Below are 23,043 nucleotides of genomic sequence, written 5' to 3' on the forward strand. Positions count from 1 at the left end.
CTCCTTCTCCTCTCTCTAAACATGTAAAAGTCTTAAAAGCATAAAGAAAAGCCATAATTTTTTGCCTTACCAAATATCAGAACATACTGTAAGGCCACTGAAATCAGTGGGCAAAGGGGGGGAAAACCTGATCAGTGGAATAAACAAAACAAAAACCCTAAAACAAACAAACAAAAATCATAATTTAGTTATCTTTGTAGCCCTGACACCTAACACAAAGCCAGCCAAGAAGTAGGTATTCAGTAAATGCTTGCTAATGAATTACTATGGTGACAAAATGACATGACTTCAGTCTTTTAAAAAAAATAATAGTTCATTATGTAATAGTTAATAACAGCAAATATTAAGATTGTAACTATATAAAAATGTGTGTATATTGAAAGGTAATATGTAAAATAAATTGCCATTGTGTTTGGTACCTTTTTAAACAAGAATTTAAAGAATCTTCATTATTTCTAATGTCTTAATTGCCCGCCCCCCCACCCCCACCCCCACACCCACACACACACACACTGAGTTGGGGGTAGGGGATTAATGTCACTTGGGACACTGAGACTGAGGGCAGCCAAGTAAAGGAAAGGCAGTTGGACAAAGCAGGATTAAGCATGAGAAAAATCATGTCCAAATGCCAACCAAGTCCAGGGGCCAGGCACAGGGTCAAGGAAACAGACCACAGAGACTGGAATTCAGAACAGGATCACTGGAAGAACAAAGTGCAGGGTGGAGGGAAATTCAAGCATCGCTTCCTTAACTGTCTGTGGGAGGCTATGGATTTCACAGTTTAACACACATTAAAGAGCTCCTACTACATGTCAGACACTGTGTGCTGGTTTTATGAAGATGAATAAGACAAAGTCCTAAGCAGGATAAATACAAAGATACCTAACCTATTACAGTAAAAGTGTTGATATTCAAAAACAAAGAGAAGATACTAAAAGCAGCCAGAGGAAAAACAGTAATTTTAGTAAAGAGTTTTCCAGAGAAACAGAATCAATGGGATATATATATATATATATATATATATATATATATAGAGAGAGAGAGAGAGAGAGAGAGAGAGAGAGAGAGAGAGAGAAGAGGATATTTATTGCAGGATTGGGCTCATGCTGTTATGGAGGCCAAAAAGTTGAATAATAATGCTATCGGTAAGCTAGAGAACCAGTCTGAGTCCAAGGTCCTAAGAACCAGGAGGTGCTAATGTTAAGCCCTGGAGTCCGAGGGCCTATGAATCAGGAGCTCTGGTGTCTGAAGGAGGAACCAGCTCAAGAAGAGAGGAAATTCGCCCTTCCTTTGCCTTTTTGTTCTACTTGGGCCCTCTATGGATTGACGGATGCCTGTGCACGTTGGTGAGGTTTCACTACTGATTTAAATATTAATCTTTTCTAGAAATACCTTCAAGACACACCTAGAAATAAAGTTTTATCAGCAAACTATCCAGTCAAGGAACTGATGAATTCCATACAGAACAATGGAAGCTAAAAGACAATAGAATAACATCTTCATGGTTGAAAGAAAAGGAAAAAAATCAAACTACATTACCTATCAGAATTGTCCTTCAAAAATTAAAGGACCCAACTGAGAAATGGGCAAAGGACTAGAATAGACATTTCTCCAAAGATATATAAATGGCCAATAAGCACATGAAAAGATGCTCAACATCACTAATCATAAGGAAATGCAAGTCTAAATCACAATGGATACCACTTCATATCCATTAGGGTGGCTATTATTAAAAAAAATAGAAAATAACAAGTGTTTCCAGAGTGGATATTGAGAAATTTGAACCCTTGTGCACTGTTGGTGGGTATGTAAAACAGAGCAACCACTATGAAAAACAGAATAGTGATTCCTCAAAAAATTAAACACAGAATTACCACATGATCCAGCAATTCCACTTTTGGTATATGGCCAGAAGAATTAAAATTGGGTCTAGAAGAGATATTTGTACATTTATGTTCATAGCAACATTATTCCCAATAGTTGACCACACATTAGAATGGTTTTAATCACTACCTACATATTGATGGCTTTCAATCTCTCTCCATTTCACATGCACCATCCTCAAATCCAGTTTGTTCAAAACTGAACTTACACCCTTCTTCCCACAAATCATTAATCTGCTTCTTCTCTGTGTTCATTTGCTCAGTGGCCCTATTATCTATCTAGCTACCCAAGCCAGAAACCTGAGAGCCCTCCTAATGAGTCTACCTCTTTCCCCTCAATCTCCATATCTACTTTCACCACGTTCTGCTTTTTCTACTTTCTGAATATCTCTTGTGTTTGTTCCTTCTCTCCAGCTGCACCATCACTGATCAAGTTCAAGCTTCGTCATCTTTTGCTTGGGCTATTGTAATAAAACGCTAACTTCCCTTCAGTAGAACTTCAACTTCAACCTACCCATCACACTACTGCCACCATAACTGACACAAATCAGACCGCTATTCCCCTGCACCTATGAGATAAACTAAACTCCTTGGAATGCCATTCAAGTCCTGTCCTGTCCTGTCCTGTCCGGAACTAGTGCTTTCCTCTTAGTCCAACTTTATCACCTTCAAAGCTTCTCTCATCCCTTAAAATCTGAGAGAACTGAAATTACTTGTAATTCGTCCAAACAGGTCATGTTTTTGTTTTTCCTTCAGTGCCTTTGCCCATGATGAAAATTCCTGGAATACTTTATTTCACCTTGTTCATTTATAAAATTCTTGTTTATTCTTTATGAGACAGTTCTTTATGAGTCATCACTTCCTCTAAATAGCCTTCCTCGATCCCCCAGGCTGGGTTAGGAACCTCTCTAAGTGATACCATGTTTCCGTGTATACATTCTCATAGCATTTAACCCTCAAAACTACATTGTTACATGTGTGGGCCCCAAGTTTATGAGTGAACCTTTTAATGGCCAGAACTTGTGTCTTTCATCTTTATATTTCCTAGCACAGAATGGGAGCTCCGGAAATGTTTGTTAAACTTGTACAAACAATTTGTCATACAGTTGTTAGCTTTTCTGTCTGATTTTGCCCCTCTTTTTCTTAAAGATTTGGCACTAGCATCTGGAGAATAAAGTCAACAGAGAGGAGATCAGAGTCAAGAGATGGAGAAAAAATGAAGAGGCACATGCCTTGTAATGGTGCTGATCAGTCTGACTTCCCGACTTGCTGGTCACCCCCTACCCCTAAGAGTGGGCACATGAGCCATTTTGGCTGGTGTAATACATGCCCAGTGACTGTTTCAAGGATAGACATGAAGATGACAGAAATGGTGGGGAATGAAGTGAGAGGAAGGCCATATGGACTCACCTGAAACACACAAAATGTGGAGTTCCCATAAGAAAGGAATTATATCAACCACAGAAAGAAAAGGAAAGCATTTAGGTAGACAAAAATTATAGCTACCATAATCTACTGCAAGGGAACAATGTGCCTAGTATCCCCTTGTCCATCTGGAAAACTCCTGCTTCATGACCTATCCTAAAATTCACCATCACTGCCTGGCCGGTGTGGCTCAGTGGTTGAGCATCGACATATGCACCAAGAGGTCACCATTTCGATTCCCCATCAGGGCACATGCCCAGGTTGTGGGCCAGATCCCCAGTCGGGGCATGCAGGAGGCGGCCAGTTGATGTTCTCTCTCATTGATGTTTCTTTCTCTCTCTCCCTATCCCTTCCTCTCTTTCTAAAAAATCAATAAAGAAAAAAAAAATTCACCATCACTGTAAAGACTTTCCTACTCCCCATAATAAATTTGTTGTTCCCCTAAGCTCCTGTAATTTCATGCTCAATAGCCGGTGTAATGAAGTTAGGTCTGGATTCAAATTCTAGTTTTCTAACTCTGTGTTATTTAACCTCTTTGAAGCTGACTCATCTTTATTTTTTATTTAAATTTGTCTTTATTGTTGAAAGTATTACAGATGTCCTTCCTTTTGAAGCTGACTCATCCTTAAATTGGGAATACTACTATCAACCTTAAAGAACTATTGCTGGGATTAAAGATATCAATATAAAGTGACCGTCGTATCCTAGGCACTCAGATAACGTTAGTGTTGCTGCCTCCTCTCCAACCCATGCCATATTAGAATGAACTCTTTGAAGAATTTTCTTTATTCTTCTGTGTTCCTAGCACCTAGGCAGAACTTGGCATATACTGGGTTCATAAAAAATGTTTGATAATGGATAAATATGGAAAGGGGGATATTGTGTTAATGGAAAAAAACAATTACCTGTAGTAAAGTTAGTGTACGCAGGATTTGCTCCTCTGGTAAACTGTAAATTCCCAGAGGATAAGGGCCATAGTGTGCAAATCTCTGCGTTATCCCTGCCATAATTTAACAAAAAGGTTTTGCTGGTGAGAATTTTTAAAAAAGACATGAGATTAGATGGGTGAATTGGGACAGCTCCTCCAATGGTGAAATCAGTCTTATAAAGTATGTGGCCTTGCCCTGGCCCATTTTGCTCAGTGGTTAGAGTGTCAGTCGTAGGCTGAAGGGTCATGGGTTCAATTCCCGATCAAGGGCATGCACCTTGGTTGCAGGTTCGATCCCCGGCCCTGGTTGGGATCGTGTGAGAGGCAGCCAATCGATGTGTCTCTCTTACGTCAATGTTTCTCTCTCTCTCTCTCCTCCCTACCCTTCCACTCTATCTAAAAATCAATGGGAAAAATATCCTTGGATGAGGATAGATAAATGAATGAATGAATGAATGAATAAATAAATAAGTATGTGGCCATACTGCCCTCTGGAGACCACAGATTTTTTTTCTTTTAGAAAAGAAATTTTTGTTTTGAGACCACAGATTTTTCTCAAAACATCACTTAAATAGGTCTTCCCATTAAGAACTATACCCAGAACACTGATGAATCTTGTAAAAGTTTTCACATGTGAAATATTGCAAGAAGCTCTTCTAAAATTCCCAAATAATTTCTAAAACGAAGGAGACCTGGGAGTTAAAAGCACAAAGTTTCTCCACTGTTCTTTCACAAATTTTTTTTTTTTTTTCAATTCCTCACCCGTGGATATTTTTCTACTTATTATCAGATGGAGTGGGAGGGAGGGAGGGAGACAGAGAGACAGAGAGAAACATCGATGTGATAGAGCCACATTAACTGGTTGCCTCCCGCATGAACCGACCAGGGCCGGGGATGATCTGCAACTGAGGTACATGCCCTTGACCAGAATGGAACCTGCGACTCAGTGGTCCGCGGGCCGATGCTCTAACCGCTGAGCAAAACCAGCCAGGACATTTCTCAAATTTCTTAAATTGAGTAAATTGTTTTTAAAAAGCAACCATGTATATTGCCATAACAGTATACTGCATATTTATTAGGCAACTGACAAGCAAAAAAACTTTTGGCACAAGAATGCCAATTTATTCTTTTTTGGACACATGAACACAAAATATCCCTGCAGGCCAAAAAAAAAAAAAATTTGCAAAATTTAAACAACCATCATCTTATTTTAACATGGGGCTACCACCCCTCCCTTAATAGTTTAGAAAGTACCTCGTATTGCTAGAGACATACATCCAATCCAAATTTAATAAAATACATTTTAAAACATTACAGGTCTAACAATATAGAAAAAAAATTACACCATTAGTCAAATGAACAAATGCAAACATTTTCACCCACTAGACATAGAAAGAGCATGAATATGTCAATAGCAAGGGATAAGAAAATGGTTAATCAGTAATAAGATCTTTCCTTTAATTTTACAAGGAAAAATCCTTGGAGTTGAAGCCATATTCATACAATGCCCTCAGCCTCCACTTTCTTAAAATGAAAGCAGAGTTACCACCTTGCTATTGAGCAAGAAAATCTTACAGCACATCCACAAAGGGTCGCTAGGGCAGGGTGGAGAGGGTGAGCCTTATTAAACAGTGGATTACCATTTCCCACAGGAAGGGTAGGTAGCTAAGCCAGGTAGCTAAGCTCTGATATAGGTTGGGCACCAGATCCTAAAATACAGACCATAGAGTATATGTCTGCTTGTATCATCACCTTTGGAAGCAGCAAATAGAATTTACAGTAAAAATGAGTATGTTCTGCCTGCCTAGAACTAGCTGCATTAAACCAGCTAGTTCTCTTTATAAATTGCTCAGGGTTCAACAACTAACAACAACAAAACAGAATTGGTTCAACATTTGGATCTTCACCACTCTCTTAATGTCCCCGCACCTTGTCCCCAAATTGTTACTCTTTAGCATTGCTACATTTAAATCTTTCACACTACATGACAGTGCCTAAACAGGCTGCATTTTTAAAAACCAAGCATACTAAACCTACTTTTAGAGAATGCACACCTCCCATTGATTGACACATGCATAACGATTCAGTCAGCCCAGAGGGTTACAAATTCAAATGGTCAAGACCAATTAAAACTATGCATTCAGACTTGCTTGCAATAATATTGCTGCAACTCTGATTCTGCAGTGATTACTTCTTAAAGATTCACCCCTCAGCAAGCTTTTTTTCAATAATCCCAGTTCTTTCATATTTCTTTCCTGTTGTCCAAAACGACAGCATTGCACCATTAAAGGTACTGTTTTCCTATAAAAATAGGCCTCCCGGCTTTTCCTCCACCACACTCATTTGCCCCAGTGTGCTAGGACTGACTGAGGTTGTACAAACTGTAGAGTTCAAGGTCGAGCGTACAGCCCAGTTGCAGGCAAGTGAATCAGGGCTTCCAGGCACTCTGCCTTGCTCCCTGCTCCATTCATGCCAGGAGATGGTGAGAAGTGATGCTTCTTCTGTGCGTTATTAACAAGCAAGCCCGAGGCACTCAAGTGCAGGCGTGGTGCCCGCTGGCCAGCCAGCTAGCCAGCCAGCCACCAAGAGTTCTTCACATCATAGACTTCAGTGAGTCCTCCTCGTAAAAAAGTTTGTTTTTCCTCCTCTTGGGTCCAGGGTGGCCATGCTGAAGGGTATTTTCTGTGCTCTCCCTGAACAAGTGTGAATAGAAACAGTAGCCAGCCCCTCACCAACATGTCCTGATTTGTAGTATCCAAGTGAGGTATTTGCAAAAAAAGGAAAACCTTAAGAAATTAACATCTGCCATCTTTTCACTATGTTGTGCCTCAATTACAGAGCTTGCTTTCATCTCACTATATGCAGAGAATAAGGATGTCTGCAACCATCTTAATGAGCTACAGGGCTTGATATACATTATAAAACTCTCAGAGACCAGTCCCAGCACATAGAAATGTAAACTTCAATGTATTTACAAGCTTGTTTAAAAGACTGAAGAAAAACAGGGCTTTATATTGCTGGGATTGTGAGAAGGCTGTTTAAAAGATTTGGACTGGCTAATGAGTTCCAGCAAACACCCTTCACCATCAGATCCAGTGTTTTAGACAGAAGTGGCAAATTGGGTTTACCACATTGTTTCTGTCTCTTCCCCCAGCACTGTCCTTATATATGTGGAGTGTGGCTCTCTGGGCTTTCTATCTCCTTTTCCAGCTCTCACTTCTGAGGTTCCAGGATAGAGAACTGTAAGTCAGTGACATCTGGGCTGGGCAACACTGGCTGGAACTACCAAGACTCTATGTAACTGTTGTCCATTCACAAAGTATTATCTACACTAAATACAAAATACATTTTCCCCTACTTTGTAACTGATGCTTGCTTTAGGTCAACTCCCTTTGGACAGGAAAGGAATTCCGTCTCCTTGTGAATGGAGTCCAGAATCTATTAAGAAAAAATCAACCTTTCTATGTAATTTTACTTTACGAAAAGAAAGGGAACCTCACCAAGTACATTTCAGGTTGAAAGAGAAGCCCAAAATTTGCACTGGGAGTAATTGTGTAAGTAACCTTGATTCCCAGGAAAAACTTTTTAAATGCTGGTACATTTTTGCACGTTGCAGCATCACTAAATGTACCTTAAGGATTGGCAAAGCCTACCCAGTAAGGAAGCATCCTGGTTCTAGCTTATTTGAAAACAAAGTGATAGGACACCAACTACGACTATAAAACAGATAAAAAATAATTCTTTCAAAGGCATGGAAATATGTCTTTTCTGACTGATTCCAGGAATTGCCAGATTATGATCTATAAGAAATAGCTGATAAAATCATACCAAAATTTCATCTAGAAAAAACTCATTGTCATTGGGTGAGGGGAGGGGGAAGAGGGAATGAAGGGACCTTAAAAAATGTTTATTGCCAAAGTTAACTTCCTGTGAGAAAAGTTTAAAAATCATTTATATTTGACAAACCACACAGCAGCATAAAATGGGCACTTTTGAAGCCTGAAAAAATACTAAAAGCTAATTTTTTTCCAAAGGGGGGGAAACATGGGTACCTTCTTTTTTTTTTTTTTTTTTTTTTTTTTTACCATGGCAGTGTTATCTGTCACCGTGACATGCATTACATCTGCTTGTGTTACACGTTCACAAGAGTCAACCAGACAAGAGAACTGCCGGTTTGAATCTGGAGCCAAATATAGTGCAATTGCCTGGCAGCCTGTACTTGCACCAGCACAAGTCTGTATAGATCAATAAGAGAAAGTAGTAAAACTAATAAAACTCTTGAAACTTTAAAAAAATTAATGCTCATTAAAGGCATTTACAGTGGCAAAGTCAGAAATCTCTTAAAAAGTCTATGGACCCACACAAGTAAATAGTTACACTAAACTGAAGTAGACTGTTTGGTTTTTCTCTCCCACTGATGCATACATCCCACTTGATGAATACAGAAAAAAAGAATAATCTTCTCTTATAAGACTAGAGGGATGCGGTGAACACCACAGCTAGCAAAATATTCCATAGAAACCTTTCTTGTAAAGTCCTTTAGAAAGTTCAGGCTGACCAGCCTTTGCATGTTGAGGTAAAAATTCAGTCCAGTGCATTGGAAAAGACAATCTATGAGTATCTATTACTTTTAAAAAATGGCTCAATGTTGTTGATGTATCAGACAGTGCTGCGAAGTATTTATTCAGTGCAACTATTCCGAGCTGCTGGTAGAAGACAAACTGAAGTCATCTTGGCTCTCTCTGGTACGCTGGTAGGCATTTGAAACATTTTGAGGCTGCGTGGGATAACAAATTGGTTGTGTTCTTCTGAGACTCTCAGGCAAAATACATTGTGTGCTGGGTATCATGGTGGATTTGCACAGCTTTAGCCAAGGCCTGAGGATCTCGGCCGTTGCTCTGTCCTGACACATGACTGCCTTCTGCACTGTAAAGACAATAAAGCAAAAAAACCAGGTGTAACAAAAGACCATGTCAAACTTCACGTTTCAAATAGCACCAAGAGTACGGGATGTAAGATCGTGGGCCCAAACCATGGTTTCTTAAATAATCTTTAATGTCTCTCTTCACATCAGTTTGCTTAACTAAAAAATGCAGTACAACTTCTTCATTATAATAATTAAATAATGCCTGCAAAGACCCAAATCCTTAATGGTGCCTCCATAAGTACCTCCATTGGCCATTATGTGTGGTGACGGCCTACTTGCCTTTAGGCTTCAGTCAAATGTCATTTTCCACAAAGAAATCTTCCTTGACTCCAAAGTTCAAGTTAAAGCCACCTAGAATATACTTCCACAGAACCCTCTACTTTTCTTTCATTTGAAACACAATTAAAATTAAATTAGTAATTGGATAATTATTTCCCCACTGGGACATAAACTCCAAGAAAGCAGCAACTTTGTCTATCTTACTCACCACCAAATCTCTAGTGCCTGGCACATAGTGTAGCTTCAATAACCATGTGTTGAATGAATGAATGAATGGATTTATGTGCCTAGCATGGTGCTGGGACATAGTACATACTCAGAAAATGTTATTATGCCACCAGTTTCTTCTTGTCTTCCTCTCACTAGCTGTATGACCTGAGACAAGTAACAACTCCTTTGAACTTTGGTCTTTTAGGATAACAATAACAACTTCTAAACAAACTTCTTAAGGGTACTGTGTGCTGTAAAGGGCTTGGTAAACTGTAATTCACCATCCCTCTTCTGACTTCTCTCACTCACTCACAACCAATTAATTGTTAAGTACTGTCTATTTTATTCCAGGAATAGCTTTTTACATTTAACAAAGACAATCTTGCTCTAACATACTTTCCCAGCTTCATGCCTGTTGGTCCCCTTTCATGTGTTCCAGCCAAAGAAAGCTTGCTATTGTCCAAACATGTCACTTGCTTTCTCTTTTGTGTCCATTGTTCCCTCTGCCTAGAAAATTCTTTTCCCTTCTTTGTAGAGCCAAATCCTACCCATCCAGCTATGAAATCTTCTCAAACAGCCTTTCCTCTAATGTCCCATTGCACAATCACCTATACTGCTTTGGGTTAGTTGTCAGTTCTGTTTACCTGTTATTATCTCCCATACTGAAACATAAAATCCCAGGAAACATGTCTTCCTCGTCTTAGTATTTTTAGTACTTAGCACAGTGCTGGGCGCACAGTCAATATTTAATAAATGCGTTGAATGAATGAATGTATATTACAGACTGGAAGGTACAAAGTCACAGCTGGGCATTTTCCATAATGGCGTATTTTCAACCCTTACAGAAATAGATTTGCAGCGGAATGTCTACTATTTAGCAGCTGAATTCAGACTTGGGGAAGAGCCCAGAAACTGCTACACTTCACAGATGGCCATTTGGAAAAGAAAATTACCATAGGGAGCTTGTTTAGATCTTTAATAGTAGCTCAGTAACAGGTCAACAATGTCTGATTCTCTTGAGATTCCTATTTGGGGGTAAGAGTGGTATGACACATACCATTCTTACATACATACATACACCCAGGCTCACTCTAGTGCACTCTTCCAGACTGAACTGAAAGCAAAGTGAGCTGGTCAAGACTTTCTCTTGTATGAAGTGCAATCCACAGGACTGTGGACTGTAGCTAGAGTACTGTGCTGTCTACCTTCTGAAGCGGCTCAGGACCTGATCAGAACTGAAATGCATTCGGCTCTATAGGAAAACCACAGGCAACTCCAAATTAGACTCCTTCCCTTGGACAGACTTTAGACACATCTTACAAGTAAGTATAAACAGGCCTGAGCACTTCTTGGACCGAAAGTCTCATTATACGCTCTCAATGGCACATGCAATTTTATTCGCTGCCTGCAATTTAAACCTTGAAAGGAAGACCAACTCCCCCCAAAAGTTTTGTGTAGCAGCTCTTTCTCCTTTTGTTTTTTTTTATTAACATGCTGCTAACATAGACAGAAAGAGATTCTCTTTCTTTTTGTCAAGTTTGCCTGACAAACTTGCCTGTCATGATCTTTATCCACCAGATGATACCTTGCTCTGAATGCCACAAGCCGGGCATAATATGCAGGGGCTGGGATCGAGACTGAGCGCGTACACCGCACATAGGTGTGACACAACTGGTAAGTCAGCAGCTGGAGCTCGTCTGCAGTGAAGCAGTTGTCATCCCATAAGACCTGGTAATGTGAAGGACGGCTGGTTCCCTGGAGAGAGAGTTTTATGATTAAAATATTTCTGACATGGGTTGTTTAGATCTTTAATAGTAGCTCAGTAACAGGTCAACAATGTCTACCTGAGAGAAGAACTGAAATCTACTCTTTATACTCGGAAGTATTCCTGCCTAGCACACCTACAAGCAGATACCTAGACCAAAAGATAACAGTTCTAGGGTACAAGCATTAACAAAGTTAAACACCGTGTATAATAACAAGTCTATTCAAGCTAGTTGCTGAATTTGCAAAGATCTCCTTATCAAGTCAGAGATCTGGACCAGCTTCTAAATTACCTGAATTCCTGCATGACTACAGAGGTAAAAGTCAAACTCGGATGGATGTGTGATGGTGCTATCCACGGTAGTGCCTGCTGGTACATTGCCACTTTTACCCACCTACAAAAAAAAAAAAAGGTGTAATTAGTCACCAAAATGCTAAACTTAGCTCAGGCCATTTACCCCCCCCCCCCCCAACCTTTTTATTGTATTTATTGGGCTGATACTGGTTAATAAAATTATACAGGTTTCAGGTGTACAGCTCTACATTTTTAAAATGTTAATTGGTGCCCTGGCCGGTTTTGCTCAGTGGTTAGAGCGTCGGCCTGTGGTCCTGAGAGACCCGGGTTCGGTTCCCGCTAAGGGCACGTACCTCGGTTGCAGTTTGTCCTTGGCCCTGGTGGGTTGTGCGGGTGGCAGCCACTCGATGTGTTCCTTTCACATTGATGTTTCTCTCTCTCTCTCTCCCTCTCTTCCTCTCTCTCCCTCCCGCTCTATCTGAACAAAAAATGGAGAAATGTCCTCGGGTGAGGAAAGGTCTGGCTTCTATGACTGTGACTTCTCTTTAAAAAAAAACGAAAAAAATAAATAAATAAATAAAATGTTAATTGGTAACAAGTTAGTATGCTACTCTTGCAAACCAGTTTAATTCAAGATGTTCAACTTTTCTATAACTTTCCAAGGCCCAACCATTTCATCCTTAAGTATTTTCTTAAACAAATATACTCCATGGTTTCTCTAGGGGAATCCAGACAAAGAATTATTTTAACTAGTGGCTTTGGGCTAAATGTTTGTTCTCTATTTACAGATGATACATTAGTATGTTCACAGAAGAAAAAAAATACAATTAAGATGGGTAAGCTTCCTGAGAAAAATTACTTTTATTCCTTACTTGGAATTTTAAAAATCCATAACTTGCTGTAACAGTTAAGATGAAGACATCTTTGAACTGGTTCAACAAAACCAATATTTTCAGGGGATCAATAAAAGAGGCACTGGCACGTGTGTTATCAGGAAGAGTGCACTGAAATGGGAATCCAGAAACCAGCGTTTCAGATCTAGGCCTCGCCTTGCCACTACCTTCCTTGAGCAAAGCATATCATCTTTGGGCCTCAATCTAATCAGCTATAAAATTAAGTGATGGTCTCTTACACTTTAAAAATTCTAAAGTTCTTCTATGGCTAAAACTCTAAAATCAAACTCCTGGAAAAGTAGGGGGAGAACTTCAGAAACACATTTAAAAGGAAAAAAATTAAATAAAAAAAAAAAAAAGGAAAAAAATTAAATCTTGTCATTTGGTAAATTTTCATCCTCTTCTGCTGCACATTAGGGTTCCATATGAGGAATTTTATTTAGCATCTAGGCATAAATTTGATGGGAGTTTATTTGGCTCCATTGTACCTCTTGTTACCTTCAGCTGAGGATCATAGACCAATGCATACAAGTACCTCTATAAATATAAAAAAATCTTATTCCATCAAATTCAGATGTGAACTTGGCTTCCTAGCTGAACAAGAGGACGTAACTGAGTTAAAATAGTTTTAGCACTGTCTCCCAAAGTGTGTTCTTTAGGAATATTAGTCCTGCAGGATATATTTGGGTGTTTTATAATCAAACAAATTTGTGAAATACTGAGTTAAACTAAATTTAAACAGGTTTTTCCATTGCTTGATTTCTCAGAACCTTTATTTAGTAAGGTATACTCTTTAAGAGGGAGACGAAGTATATAGTATTTCCCAAACTTATTGGACCATAGAATCTCTTTTTTTAAAAGTCTCTTGGAATCTACAGACAAAAGCCTAAAGAGGTGATGCTTTGGGGAAAGGGGGATTCAGGCATGTTCAATTCAACAATTATTGCTTGAACACCAATGTCTAAGGCTCTGCAACAGATGCTGGGGAGGAGAGACAAAGGCACAGAAAGAGCTAATGAACATGCCTTCCTGCCTTTCATGGAAACCATATACAATGCACTGCAAAGCAATGTGATAAGGGCATTACAGAAGGCCCTGGGAAAAGGTGGTGGGAGGAAACAGTTGAGTCATGCTTTACAGGATAAGCAGCAGTTGAAAGGGGGCCTGGGATGAAAACAGGAAACTCTCCAAATATCCCTTCAAGACAGAAATGGATGAACAAACTGTGGCTCATCCATATATGAAATACTATTCAGCAATAGAAAGGAACAAATTACTGATACACACAAAAACTTGGATGAACCTCAAGTGCATTATGCTAAGTCAAAAGCTATGGTAATTCATTTATATGACTCTCTGGAAAAAGAAAAGAAAAACTATAGGGACAGAAGACATATCAGGGGTTGCCAGGACTACAGATAAGGGAAAGGGTTCACTACAAAAGGCTATGAGAGAATTTGTATGTGTGATTGTTCTGTATCTTTATTGAGGTAATGGTTGTAACAACTTCATGCATTTGTCAAAACTTGCAGAACAGTACACTAAAAAGGGAAAATTTTACTGGATCTGTATTATACCTTAACTTTTTTTAAATGAAAAAAAGGGGGGGGGGTAGGGGGGTTGGATGGATGTGGTTATTCCAAGGATAAAAAGGTATAATGTACAAGGGAAATGGAAGGTGTATGAGGGCATGGTGAAAAGTGAAACTAAAATGTCATGTTTTGGCTAACTTGGGACAACAGTGAACAGCACAAGAGAGCATCAGGCAGGCAATAGGGATACGTGAAGATTTCTGAGTAGTGGAGTGGCAGGATTAAATTTGTATTTCAGAAACGTATCCCTGAGAGCAAGAGGAGGATGCATTTGTGGAGGTATGGATACAGGGAGACAGCTAGGAGCCTCCTGCAATACAAACGAGTTCTGCCTAGGGTAGAGGGAACAGACAAGAGGAAGAAGAACTGAGATGAGGGATTTCAGGGCAGAAGAGAGGACTATTTGACCAACTGGATATGGGGAGATAGGAAAGGAGAAGATTTTAAAAACAATTCTGAAATTTCTAGCTTGGCTGATTTAATTAATATACAGTATTGCCAAATAACACAAGAAAAAGAAAATTGGGGGAGGCACAGGCTTTGGATGAGGATAAAACAGTAAGTAAAAGGTTTAGACGTGTTTTGCTTGAAACGCCTGTGGCAGATTGTATCACTGGTGCCAAATATTCCCGTGCCCCTCCCTAGGGAAGGATTACACTTCCCCACCCAATTAACTCAGGAGTGGCCATGTAACTGGCTTTGGCAGATAAAATGTGGCCTGAAATGTGTTACTTCTGGGCAGAAGCTTTAAGAGCCAGCATATGGTTTGTCATGTGTCTTTTTCCCCCCTCTGCTACAACGACTGGCAATGTTCCAGATAGATGTTTCTCTGTCAGCCTAGGTTCTAAAGGGAGGACAGCAGGGTCACAGCTGCTACAGAGTGACAATGAATGTGTAATGTGAGCAAGAAATAAATCTTGGTAAGCCACCATGACTGGAGTTTTTTGCATGGCCTAGCCTATCTTGACTGACACTATGCCTACAGAGCATCTAAGTGAATTTGTCTGGTAGATAACCGGAAGTGCCCATTGGCAGCTACATAGAAAAGCATGGGGCCGGAAATACAGATTCAGGAAACTAGAAGCAAATAAGTGAATCCAGAGAAGTGAGTGAAACCAAAGAGAGTTGAAATTGAGAAGAAGGAGAAGTATGAAATGCCAGGAAGCATCAGTGTTGGATGGACAGAGGAGGAAGAAGAGTCAAAGAAAGCCTGATTACAGAGGTGGGTAGTGAACCTGCAGGCACGTTGCTAAGGCCAAAGGCAGTGATCACTGTCAGTGCTGCAAGGTCAGTGTGGGAACCTGACAAGATATCCCATAAGAAAGAAAGATCTCTTATCCTTTGAGAGGACATGGAGGGACCTGGAAAGTATTATCCTAAGTGAAATAAGCCAAGCAGAAAAAGACAAATACCACATGATCTCACTTATATACGGAATATAATGAACATAACAGTCTGAGGAATACAGTAGACCCAGAAACATGGAAGTAGGGCACAGACTGACATCCCTCAGAAGAGGGGGTGGGAGATGGGAAGAGATAAACCACAGAACTTATATGCATGTATGCATAACCAATGGACATGGACAACAAAGCCCGGGAAGGGGTGGGGGTGGGGGTGGGGGATGGGGAGGAGGGTGTCAATGGGGTAAAAAAGGAGAAACATCTGTAACAAAAAATAAATAAATAAATAAATAAATAAATAAATAGATATCACTGGAGTCAAAACAAGTGAGTCATTAAGAGAGCAATTTCAGTGGAGTCATTGAAATGGAAGTCAGGCTACAGGGAACTGAAGTCCGATGTGAGCAGGTATAGACAGAAAGGCAAGCCATTTTCTTCCTAAGTTTGGTCATGAAAGGAAGGAAAGCTAAGGTGGCAAGCAGACTGAGGGAAAAGCAGGGTGAAAAGAAGCTTATTTGGGTGACTAAGAAGAAAGAGTTGAGAAACTTTAGAGGGTGAGAAGAAGGTAGTAAACTAGTGGGAAAGATTGAAATTTTGGAAAATAAAGGGTGATTAATGAAGTGGGGCTGTAGAGAAGGCAGAAAGGATTATGAACAAAAGCATAAGTGGTGGTGGTGGGGGAATGAGGTGGAGAGATTAGCCTTTGAGACAAGAGGAAGGAGATAAGAAACAAAAGATTTAACTGAATTTGAAAGTAGAGGAAAGGATGCCAAGAAAATTCATGCCTCCTAGATTTTGTTTTCTGAGGGAAATAGAAGGTTGTTCTGTTGGCAATAAAAATTGTGCCAGTGAGGCATCATGGATAGCGCTGGAGAGCTGAGAAGAGTACAAAGGTTTGAAAAAGATGCAACAGGGAATAAAATAAATGAGAAAATTGCAGCCCCCAGGCCTGGCTGAGATTTTCTGTTATGAATTTGTAATACAGTTCCTTATGAAACAAATGACTTTTTTCTTCGGCAATCTATCAGCCTAAGAGTAGAAGCAAAGGAATGGGCAAGTGGACTGGTTTGGAGTTGGAGATTGGCCAGAGGCACGTTCAGAGAACTGAAGATGTTGATAAGTGTCAGGGGTGCCAAGTAGACCAAGGACTGGGATTGTCAATCCTGAAAGGTTAGGAGTGATACTGGATAGTAAAGAGCAAAACTGTGAGGTGGCTTGGGGTTTCAGAAAGATAATGTAAGTCCAAAAACTACATGGAGCAAGTTGACAGAGGGATGGAAAGGTGATAATGCAGTTAAGGATGGGTGGCAGGATGTTTTGTGCCCAGAGCTTGGGCAAGAGTTCAGAGAATGTGTATTAGCAGAGTCCAAGAAGTACTACTGAGCCAGGGTTTGGGCAATTTAGAAAGCAGCACGTTGAATCTGAGCTGACTGGTGGATCTGGAGCCCCAAAGAGAAAACTTTAGTTCTCTGATGATTTAGAAAACAAAAAGAGCTCAGCCTTGGATGAGAGGCAAAAACTAAGCCCATGCTAGAAAACAGTGGGAGTGACCCACAAGATTACACAATTAGGCAACAGAGAGAACTGGTCTCCCCGGGGATGGATCAGGGAGGACCTGGAAAAGATGAAGTAATGTCATAAAAATATCATAGAAGCAAAGTCATCCAATATCATGTGCTTACCTACTTTACACATAAATAGATACATTACACAAAATGCCTTTTATCAAGTACTGGGAACTGTACCACAAATTAACATTCATTTATAAATTTAATCCTTGCAACAGCCCTGTGACATAGGTATTGTTTTCAATACATTTTATTTATTGCCCTGGCCAGTTTGGTCCCCAGCCCTGGTCGGGGTCGTGTGGGAGGCAACCAATTCATGTGTCTCTCTCACATTGATGTTTGTTTCTCTCTCCTTCCCTTCCTCCCTCCCACTCTATCTGAAGATAAATGGAAAAATATCCTTGGGTGAGGATTAAAAAAAACTTTCTTTCTTTCTTTCTTTCTTTCTTTCTTTCTTTCTTTCTTTCTTTCTTTCTTTCTTTCTTTCTTTCTCTTTTCCCCTTTATTTTATTTTTTTCCCATCACCATTTATCCTCCATATACCTTCTTCTACCCTCACCTATCCCCCTTTAATACATTTTACAGTTGAGAACATTATGGCTTAGAGAAGTTAAGTAACCTGCCCATAGTTAGTATGACATCATAAATGTTCAAAGTTTGTACCCTAAGAATCCCCTGCACGTATATAAAATCATTTAGAAGAGAAATTCTTCCTTGAGACTTGTTTGGAGGTTCTAGCAGGGGAGCGTAGCTACTCATATACCCCTGACCAAAGATGGGTCCCCTCCTCTTGGGGGAAGGTCATCCTCTTCCACCAAGCACGCAGCTTCGCAGCTTCGGGAGGGACTCACATGGATCGGTGAGGAGGAGGGGGACACCTGCCTAGCCAGCCAGATCAGCCGAACCAACCCTGGCGATCAATGGGGGTGACAGATGTTGCAGCCAGATCACCCTCACATTCGAGAAATTCTTCTTTGTATCCTAGAACCGTGCCTTGGGTATTGGCAGCAAAAAGTAGCATCTGGTAATAAAGTCCAGATAGCTCAACCTGACCTATGAAGTTGCCTGTATCACCCTAGTGGACCCGGCATGTTTCTGACCTCCCCTCTAGAAATTCCAGAAAAGAGAAATATTCAGTATTGAAACCTGTATCATTCAGAATTGGTCATCTAAGATTAACTGTAAATAGTATATTTATTAATTTATTATTAGGCACTTCTGCTTTTAGAAAAAAAATTGTATGTATAGCCACTGAAAAATACATTTACTTGTACCAGATAATGAAGCTTACCCTATGTTTTCTTACCCTTTCTGTTTTATCCGCACAGAAGAGTCGTGTGTGATGTCTTTTCTGTACCACAATATAGGTTATCCCTGGCCGGTAATCTTCTTCCAAGCTAATACATGCCTTTCGAATTGCTATTAGTTCTGGCCAAGCTACCTAGGAGTTACAAATGGAATGACATTTAATTGAGAACTCACCTAGTATTTCTCAGATCTGATTTACCCAGAGTGGCAGATGAAAGGAAGCTCCATCAAACACCTAGAAGCCCCAAAGGGCAACTAGGGGATAATGAAAGTACCTGTTTCATTTGTCCCTCGGATACCCCTCCACGATAATAGATGATCCGTGTGGGTTTGAAGCGTGTGGATTTGTAGAACTGGATCAGCAGCTCTCGAACCATGTTAGTAAGGTCCTGGATTACCTCCTGACTGTAGAGGAGCTCCTGGGAGATCTCCTGGCGGGAGGTCTGCACCCGAACAGTGGCGCAGTACCGGCTAGGGTGGCCATCCATACTGCCAACAACAGCAGCAATGGAAGGCTTCTTCCCGTCCCCTGCAGGGGGGTGCGTGACATCTGCTCCCAGGAAGATGACAGGCTGCTGGAACACCGATGGCCTGCTCAGATTTAAAGACACACTGACGCTCAGATATACAGATACAAATGTTTGGTTTTAGCAAGCTCATCAGATATAAGCACAGATATAATCTTATAAGAGAGAATAAATACTTGTGCCCATTGGGAGAGACCTCTAAAACCCACTGAGGATCTGTGCCACCCAGTACAATGAATCTGAATTGACTGAAGAAATCAACATGGTTCTTCAGTAACATTAGGAAGACAAAAGGTAACAAAAAGAAGACCTGACTCAAATTTTACAAAATCTTTATGTGTAAAGGGAAAACTCCCAGAGCAGACTTTCTTGGGATCCTAGGGTTTCCTACAATGGATACAGAATTGCAGAATGTATATGGAAGTGATAATAAAAGCCCCAATTGTTTTTAGGATGTGAGACTTAAGAAAGAGAGTCAAGTCTATCTCCCTCCCTCTTTTATTGTTATCCATAGTACTTATCACTTTCACTACATATTTTACTTAGTTATTGTACACACACACACACACACACACACACACACACACGAACGTAAGATCCACAGGGCACTGCTGTATCCCTAATGCCTAGAACACTGTCTTGCTCACAGTTGACACTCAAATACTTGTTGAAAGAATGAATTAATTTATTTGGCACCAATTTCTCTAAGGATTTAAGGAGAAAAATATGCATGCTTCTCTGGTAAATTCTTAAAAGTAGGATTTGGGACTAAGTATCGTTTCTGAAAGTATAACCTAAGAGGCATCCTAAATCTGAAAATCTCATGTAATAGATACTAAAGATGTAATATGTACTAAAGAATAGGTACCTCTGTGAGGGCAGAGGCTACATTGTATTTCTCTCTCTATATATCATCATACAACAACACACTTCTCGCACTGAACAATATAACAATAAATGGATATTCTTTTCTTTTTTAATATGTTTTTAATGGTTTTAGAGAGAGAGGAAGGAAGAGAGAGGTAGAATAGAAACATCGATGAGAGAACATCCATCAGCTGCCTCTTGCAAGCCCCCTATTGGGGATCGAGTTCACAAACTGGGCATGTGTCCTGACTGGGAATCAAACCAGTAACCTTTTAGTGCATGGGACAGTCAGTCTACTGAGCCATACCAGCTTGGCAACATATGTATATTCTTTTTTTTTAATCCTCACCCAAGAACATTTTTGTATTTATCTTCAGATAGAGCAGGAGGGAAGGGGGGGAAGACAGAGAGAGAAACATCAATGTGAGAGAGACACATCGAGTGGTTGCCACCCACACGGCCCCAACCGAGGCAGGGACAAAATGCAACTGAGGTATGTGTTCTTAGAGGGAACCGAACCCAGGACTCTCTGGTCCACAGGCCGATGCTCTAACCACTGAGCAATATGGGCCAGGGCACAAATGTGTATTCTTAATATAATATAATATAATATAATATAATATACATAACATAATAACAGCTTACATATACTATGTACCAGCCACTGTGCTAAGCATTTTACATAAACTTGCCCAAGACCACACAGAAAGGGGTAAGGCTGGAATCCAAACCCAGGAAATCTGACACCAGAGTATGTACTCTAAGCCACTATGCTATATTGTCTCAAATGTCTGGGGTAAAATTAAATGATTTTAGATTTTAGGTTAACTTCCTTTATGGCCTGTATGCCTCATCTATCAATGTAACAGAAAGGATTTATTTACCTAGAAGTTTTATTCAAGGACAAAAATGAGAGTTGTGGTATTATTGTCCAAGAGTAAGGCACTCAATTTCACCTACTTCTTTTTTTTAAAATTGATTTTAGAGAGGAAGGAAGAGGGAGAGAGAGATGAAAACATCGATACATGGTACTCACATTTTCCCACAACCACATCAAAATTACAACTAAACTACAAAACACCCATCATTCGGAACTGCCTGAAATCTAGCTGAACGGAAGTTCTACAACTAGGGATTTAAAGAAGCCACATCGAGACTGATAGGAGGGGTGGAGATGTGGAAGGGCTGGTCCCACATCCGTGTGTGGTGGATAAAAATGGGCAGGGAGCCCTGGCTGGTTTGGCTCAGCAGTTAGAGTGTCAGTCTGTGGTCCAGAGAGACCCGGGTTCGGTTCCCGCAGGGCACGTACCTCGGTTGCAGTTTGTCCCCAGCCCTGGTTGGGTCGTGCAGGTGGCGGCCACTCGATGTTTCCCTTTCATGTTGATGTTTCTCTCTCTTCCTCTCCCTTCTGCTCTATCTGAACAAAAAATGAAAAAATGTCCTCGGATGAGGATTAAAAAAAAAAAAAAAATGGGCAGGGATATATCAGCTGCAGAGGTCCCCTCTGAGGAGCAAGGGGTCCTAGCACCACACCAGACACCACCCAGCACTGCCCAGGGTTCCAGTACCAGGAAGAGAAGTCCCCATAACTTCTGGCTATAAAAATCACCAGGATTGTGGTTGAGTGAGATGGAGGGCATTTGAAGTTCCAGGCAATTCCTTGTTTTTTTTTTTCTTTCTTTCTTTCTCTTTCTTTCTTTCTTTCTTTCTTTCTTTCTTTCTTTCTTTCTTTCTTTCTTTCTTTCTTTCATTAATTTTTGTTACAGATGTTTCTCTGATGCTCTAACCACTGAGCCAAACCGGCCAGGGTACAAATGTATATTCTTTTTGTTTGTTTGTTTGTTTGTTTTAATCCTCACTCGAGGACATTTTTTGATATTTTGTTCAGATAGAGTGGAAGGGAGAGAGAGAGAGAGAAACATTGACATGAAAGGGACACATCGAGTGGTCGCCACCCACACAACCCAACCAGGGCCGGGAACAAACTGCAACCGAGATATGTGCCCTTAGCGGGAACCGCACCCGGGTCTCTCCAGACCCAGGCCGACGTTGTAACCGCTGAGCCAAACTGGCCAGGGCCAAATGTATATTCTTAATATACATATACATAACATAATAACAGCTTACATTTATTATGTACCAGCCACTGTGCTAAGCATTTTACATAAACTTGCACATCCCCCACCCCCACCCCATCCCCAGCTTTGTTGTCCATGTCTGTTAGTTATATGTACATGTATATAAGTTCTGTGGTTTATCTCTTCCCTCCCCTCCCACCCTCTCTTCTGAGGATTGTCAGTTTGTACCCTACTTCCACATCTCTGGGTCTACCCTGTTCCTCAGACTGTTATCTTCCTTTATTTTTAGAGAGAGAGGAAAGGAGAGGGAGAGAGAGATAGAAACATCGATGAGAGACAACATGGACTGGCTGCCTCCTGCATGCCCCCCACTGGGGATTGGGCCCACAACCTGGGCATGTGCCCTGACTGGGAATCAAACCAGTGATCTCTTGGTGCATAGGTTGATGCCCATCCACTGAGCCACACCGGCGAGGCCCAGGCAGTTCCTTTTAAAGGGCCCATGCATGGACTTACTCCCTCTGAGTTCCAGTGCTCGGGCAGCAGCCAGAAAAGCACGAGGAACATACGAGGAGGAACTGAATTGTTTGGCATCAGGGTGAGAGCTGGAGGGGCAGCTTTCTCCTGACAGAAGTGCTGGCAGAGGACATCGTTCCTTTCTGAGCCTTCCCCTGACAGATCAGGCAGGGAGGTACCGAATCTGAGTCTCCATCAACCTGGCTCACATTGTTTGCTCCACCCTGATGATTACCCGAGACCCTGCCCCATCCAACTTGTGGGCCCCCCCAAGTTGTTTCCAGTGGTTTTTCCATACAAATGGCCTGTCTTGGCTCATGCTTCAGACTTCCCTAAAATCTATTTAACAAGTAGCATCTGGCCTTGGCATGCCCATGCCTCTAGCTAAGTGGCCACAGGCCTGACACAAGCAGCAGCCAGCCTTTGTTCACAGCTTGGCCTCTCCTAGGCACCTCTGAGCCCAGCACAAGTAGCAGCCATCTATAGATTGCTTTGTGGCTCATGCCAGGGGCCCCAAGCAGAACACGGGTGGCGACTGACCTTGGATTGCACCTCCTGGGAGTCCTGAGCCAGCACATCC

The 23,043-nt window shown here is 40.9% G+C and overlaps 1 protein-coding gene across 3 annotated transcripts in view; it reads right to left on the bottom strand.

Moving 5' to 3' along the window:
- Window positions 1-5,333: 5,333 nt before the first annotated feature.
- The window catches only part of LOC118626114 (protein argonaute-4), a 41,227-nt gene continuing 23,517 nt past the window's right edge, over window positions 5,334-23,043 (bottom strand). The window contains exons 14-18 of one of the 3 annotated variants that reach the window (XM_036255450.1): window positions 18,751-19,066; window positions 18,474-18,608; window positions 11,710-11,811; window positions 11,208-11,407; window positions 5,334-9,162 (exon numbers count right to left, since the gene is read on the bottom strand). In XM_036255450.1, coding sequence (XP_036111343.1) covers window positions 9,054-9,162; window positions 11,208-11,407; window positions 11,710-11,811; window positions 18,474-18,608; window positions 18,751-19,066 — 862 coding nt within the window. In that variant the 3' untranslated portion in view covers window positions 5,334-9,053. Of the gene's footprint in view, window positions 9,163-11,207; window positions 11,408-11,709; window positions 11,812-18,473; window positions 18,609-18,750; window positions 19,070-23,043 lie in introns of all 3 variants that reach the window. The other 2 variants (XM_036255451.1, XM_036255449.1) reach the window with 2 other exon arrangements.

Source organism: Molossus molossus, unplaced genomic scaffold (assembly GCF_014108415.1).
Source record: "Molossus molossus isolate mMolMol1 unplaced genomic scaffold, mMolMol1.p scaffold_m16_p_12, whole genome shotgun sequence".
Lineage (NCBI taxonomy): Eukaryota > Metazoa > Chordata > Mammalia > Chiroptera > Molossidae > Molossus > Molossus molossus.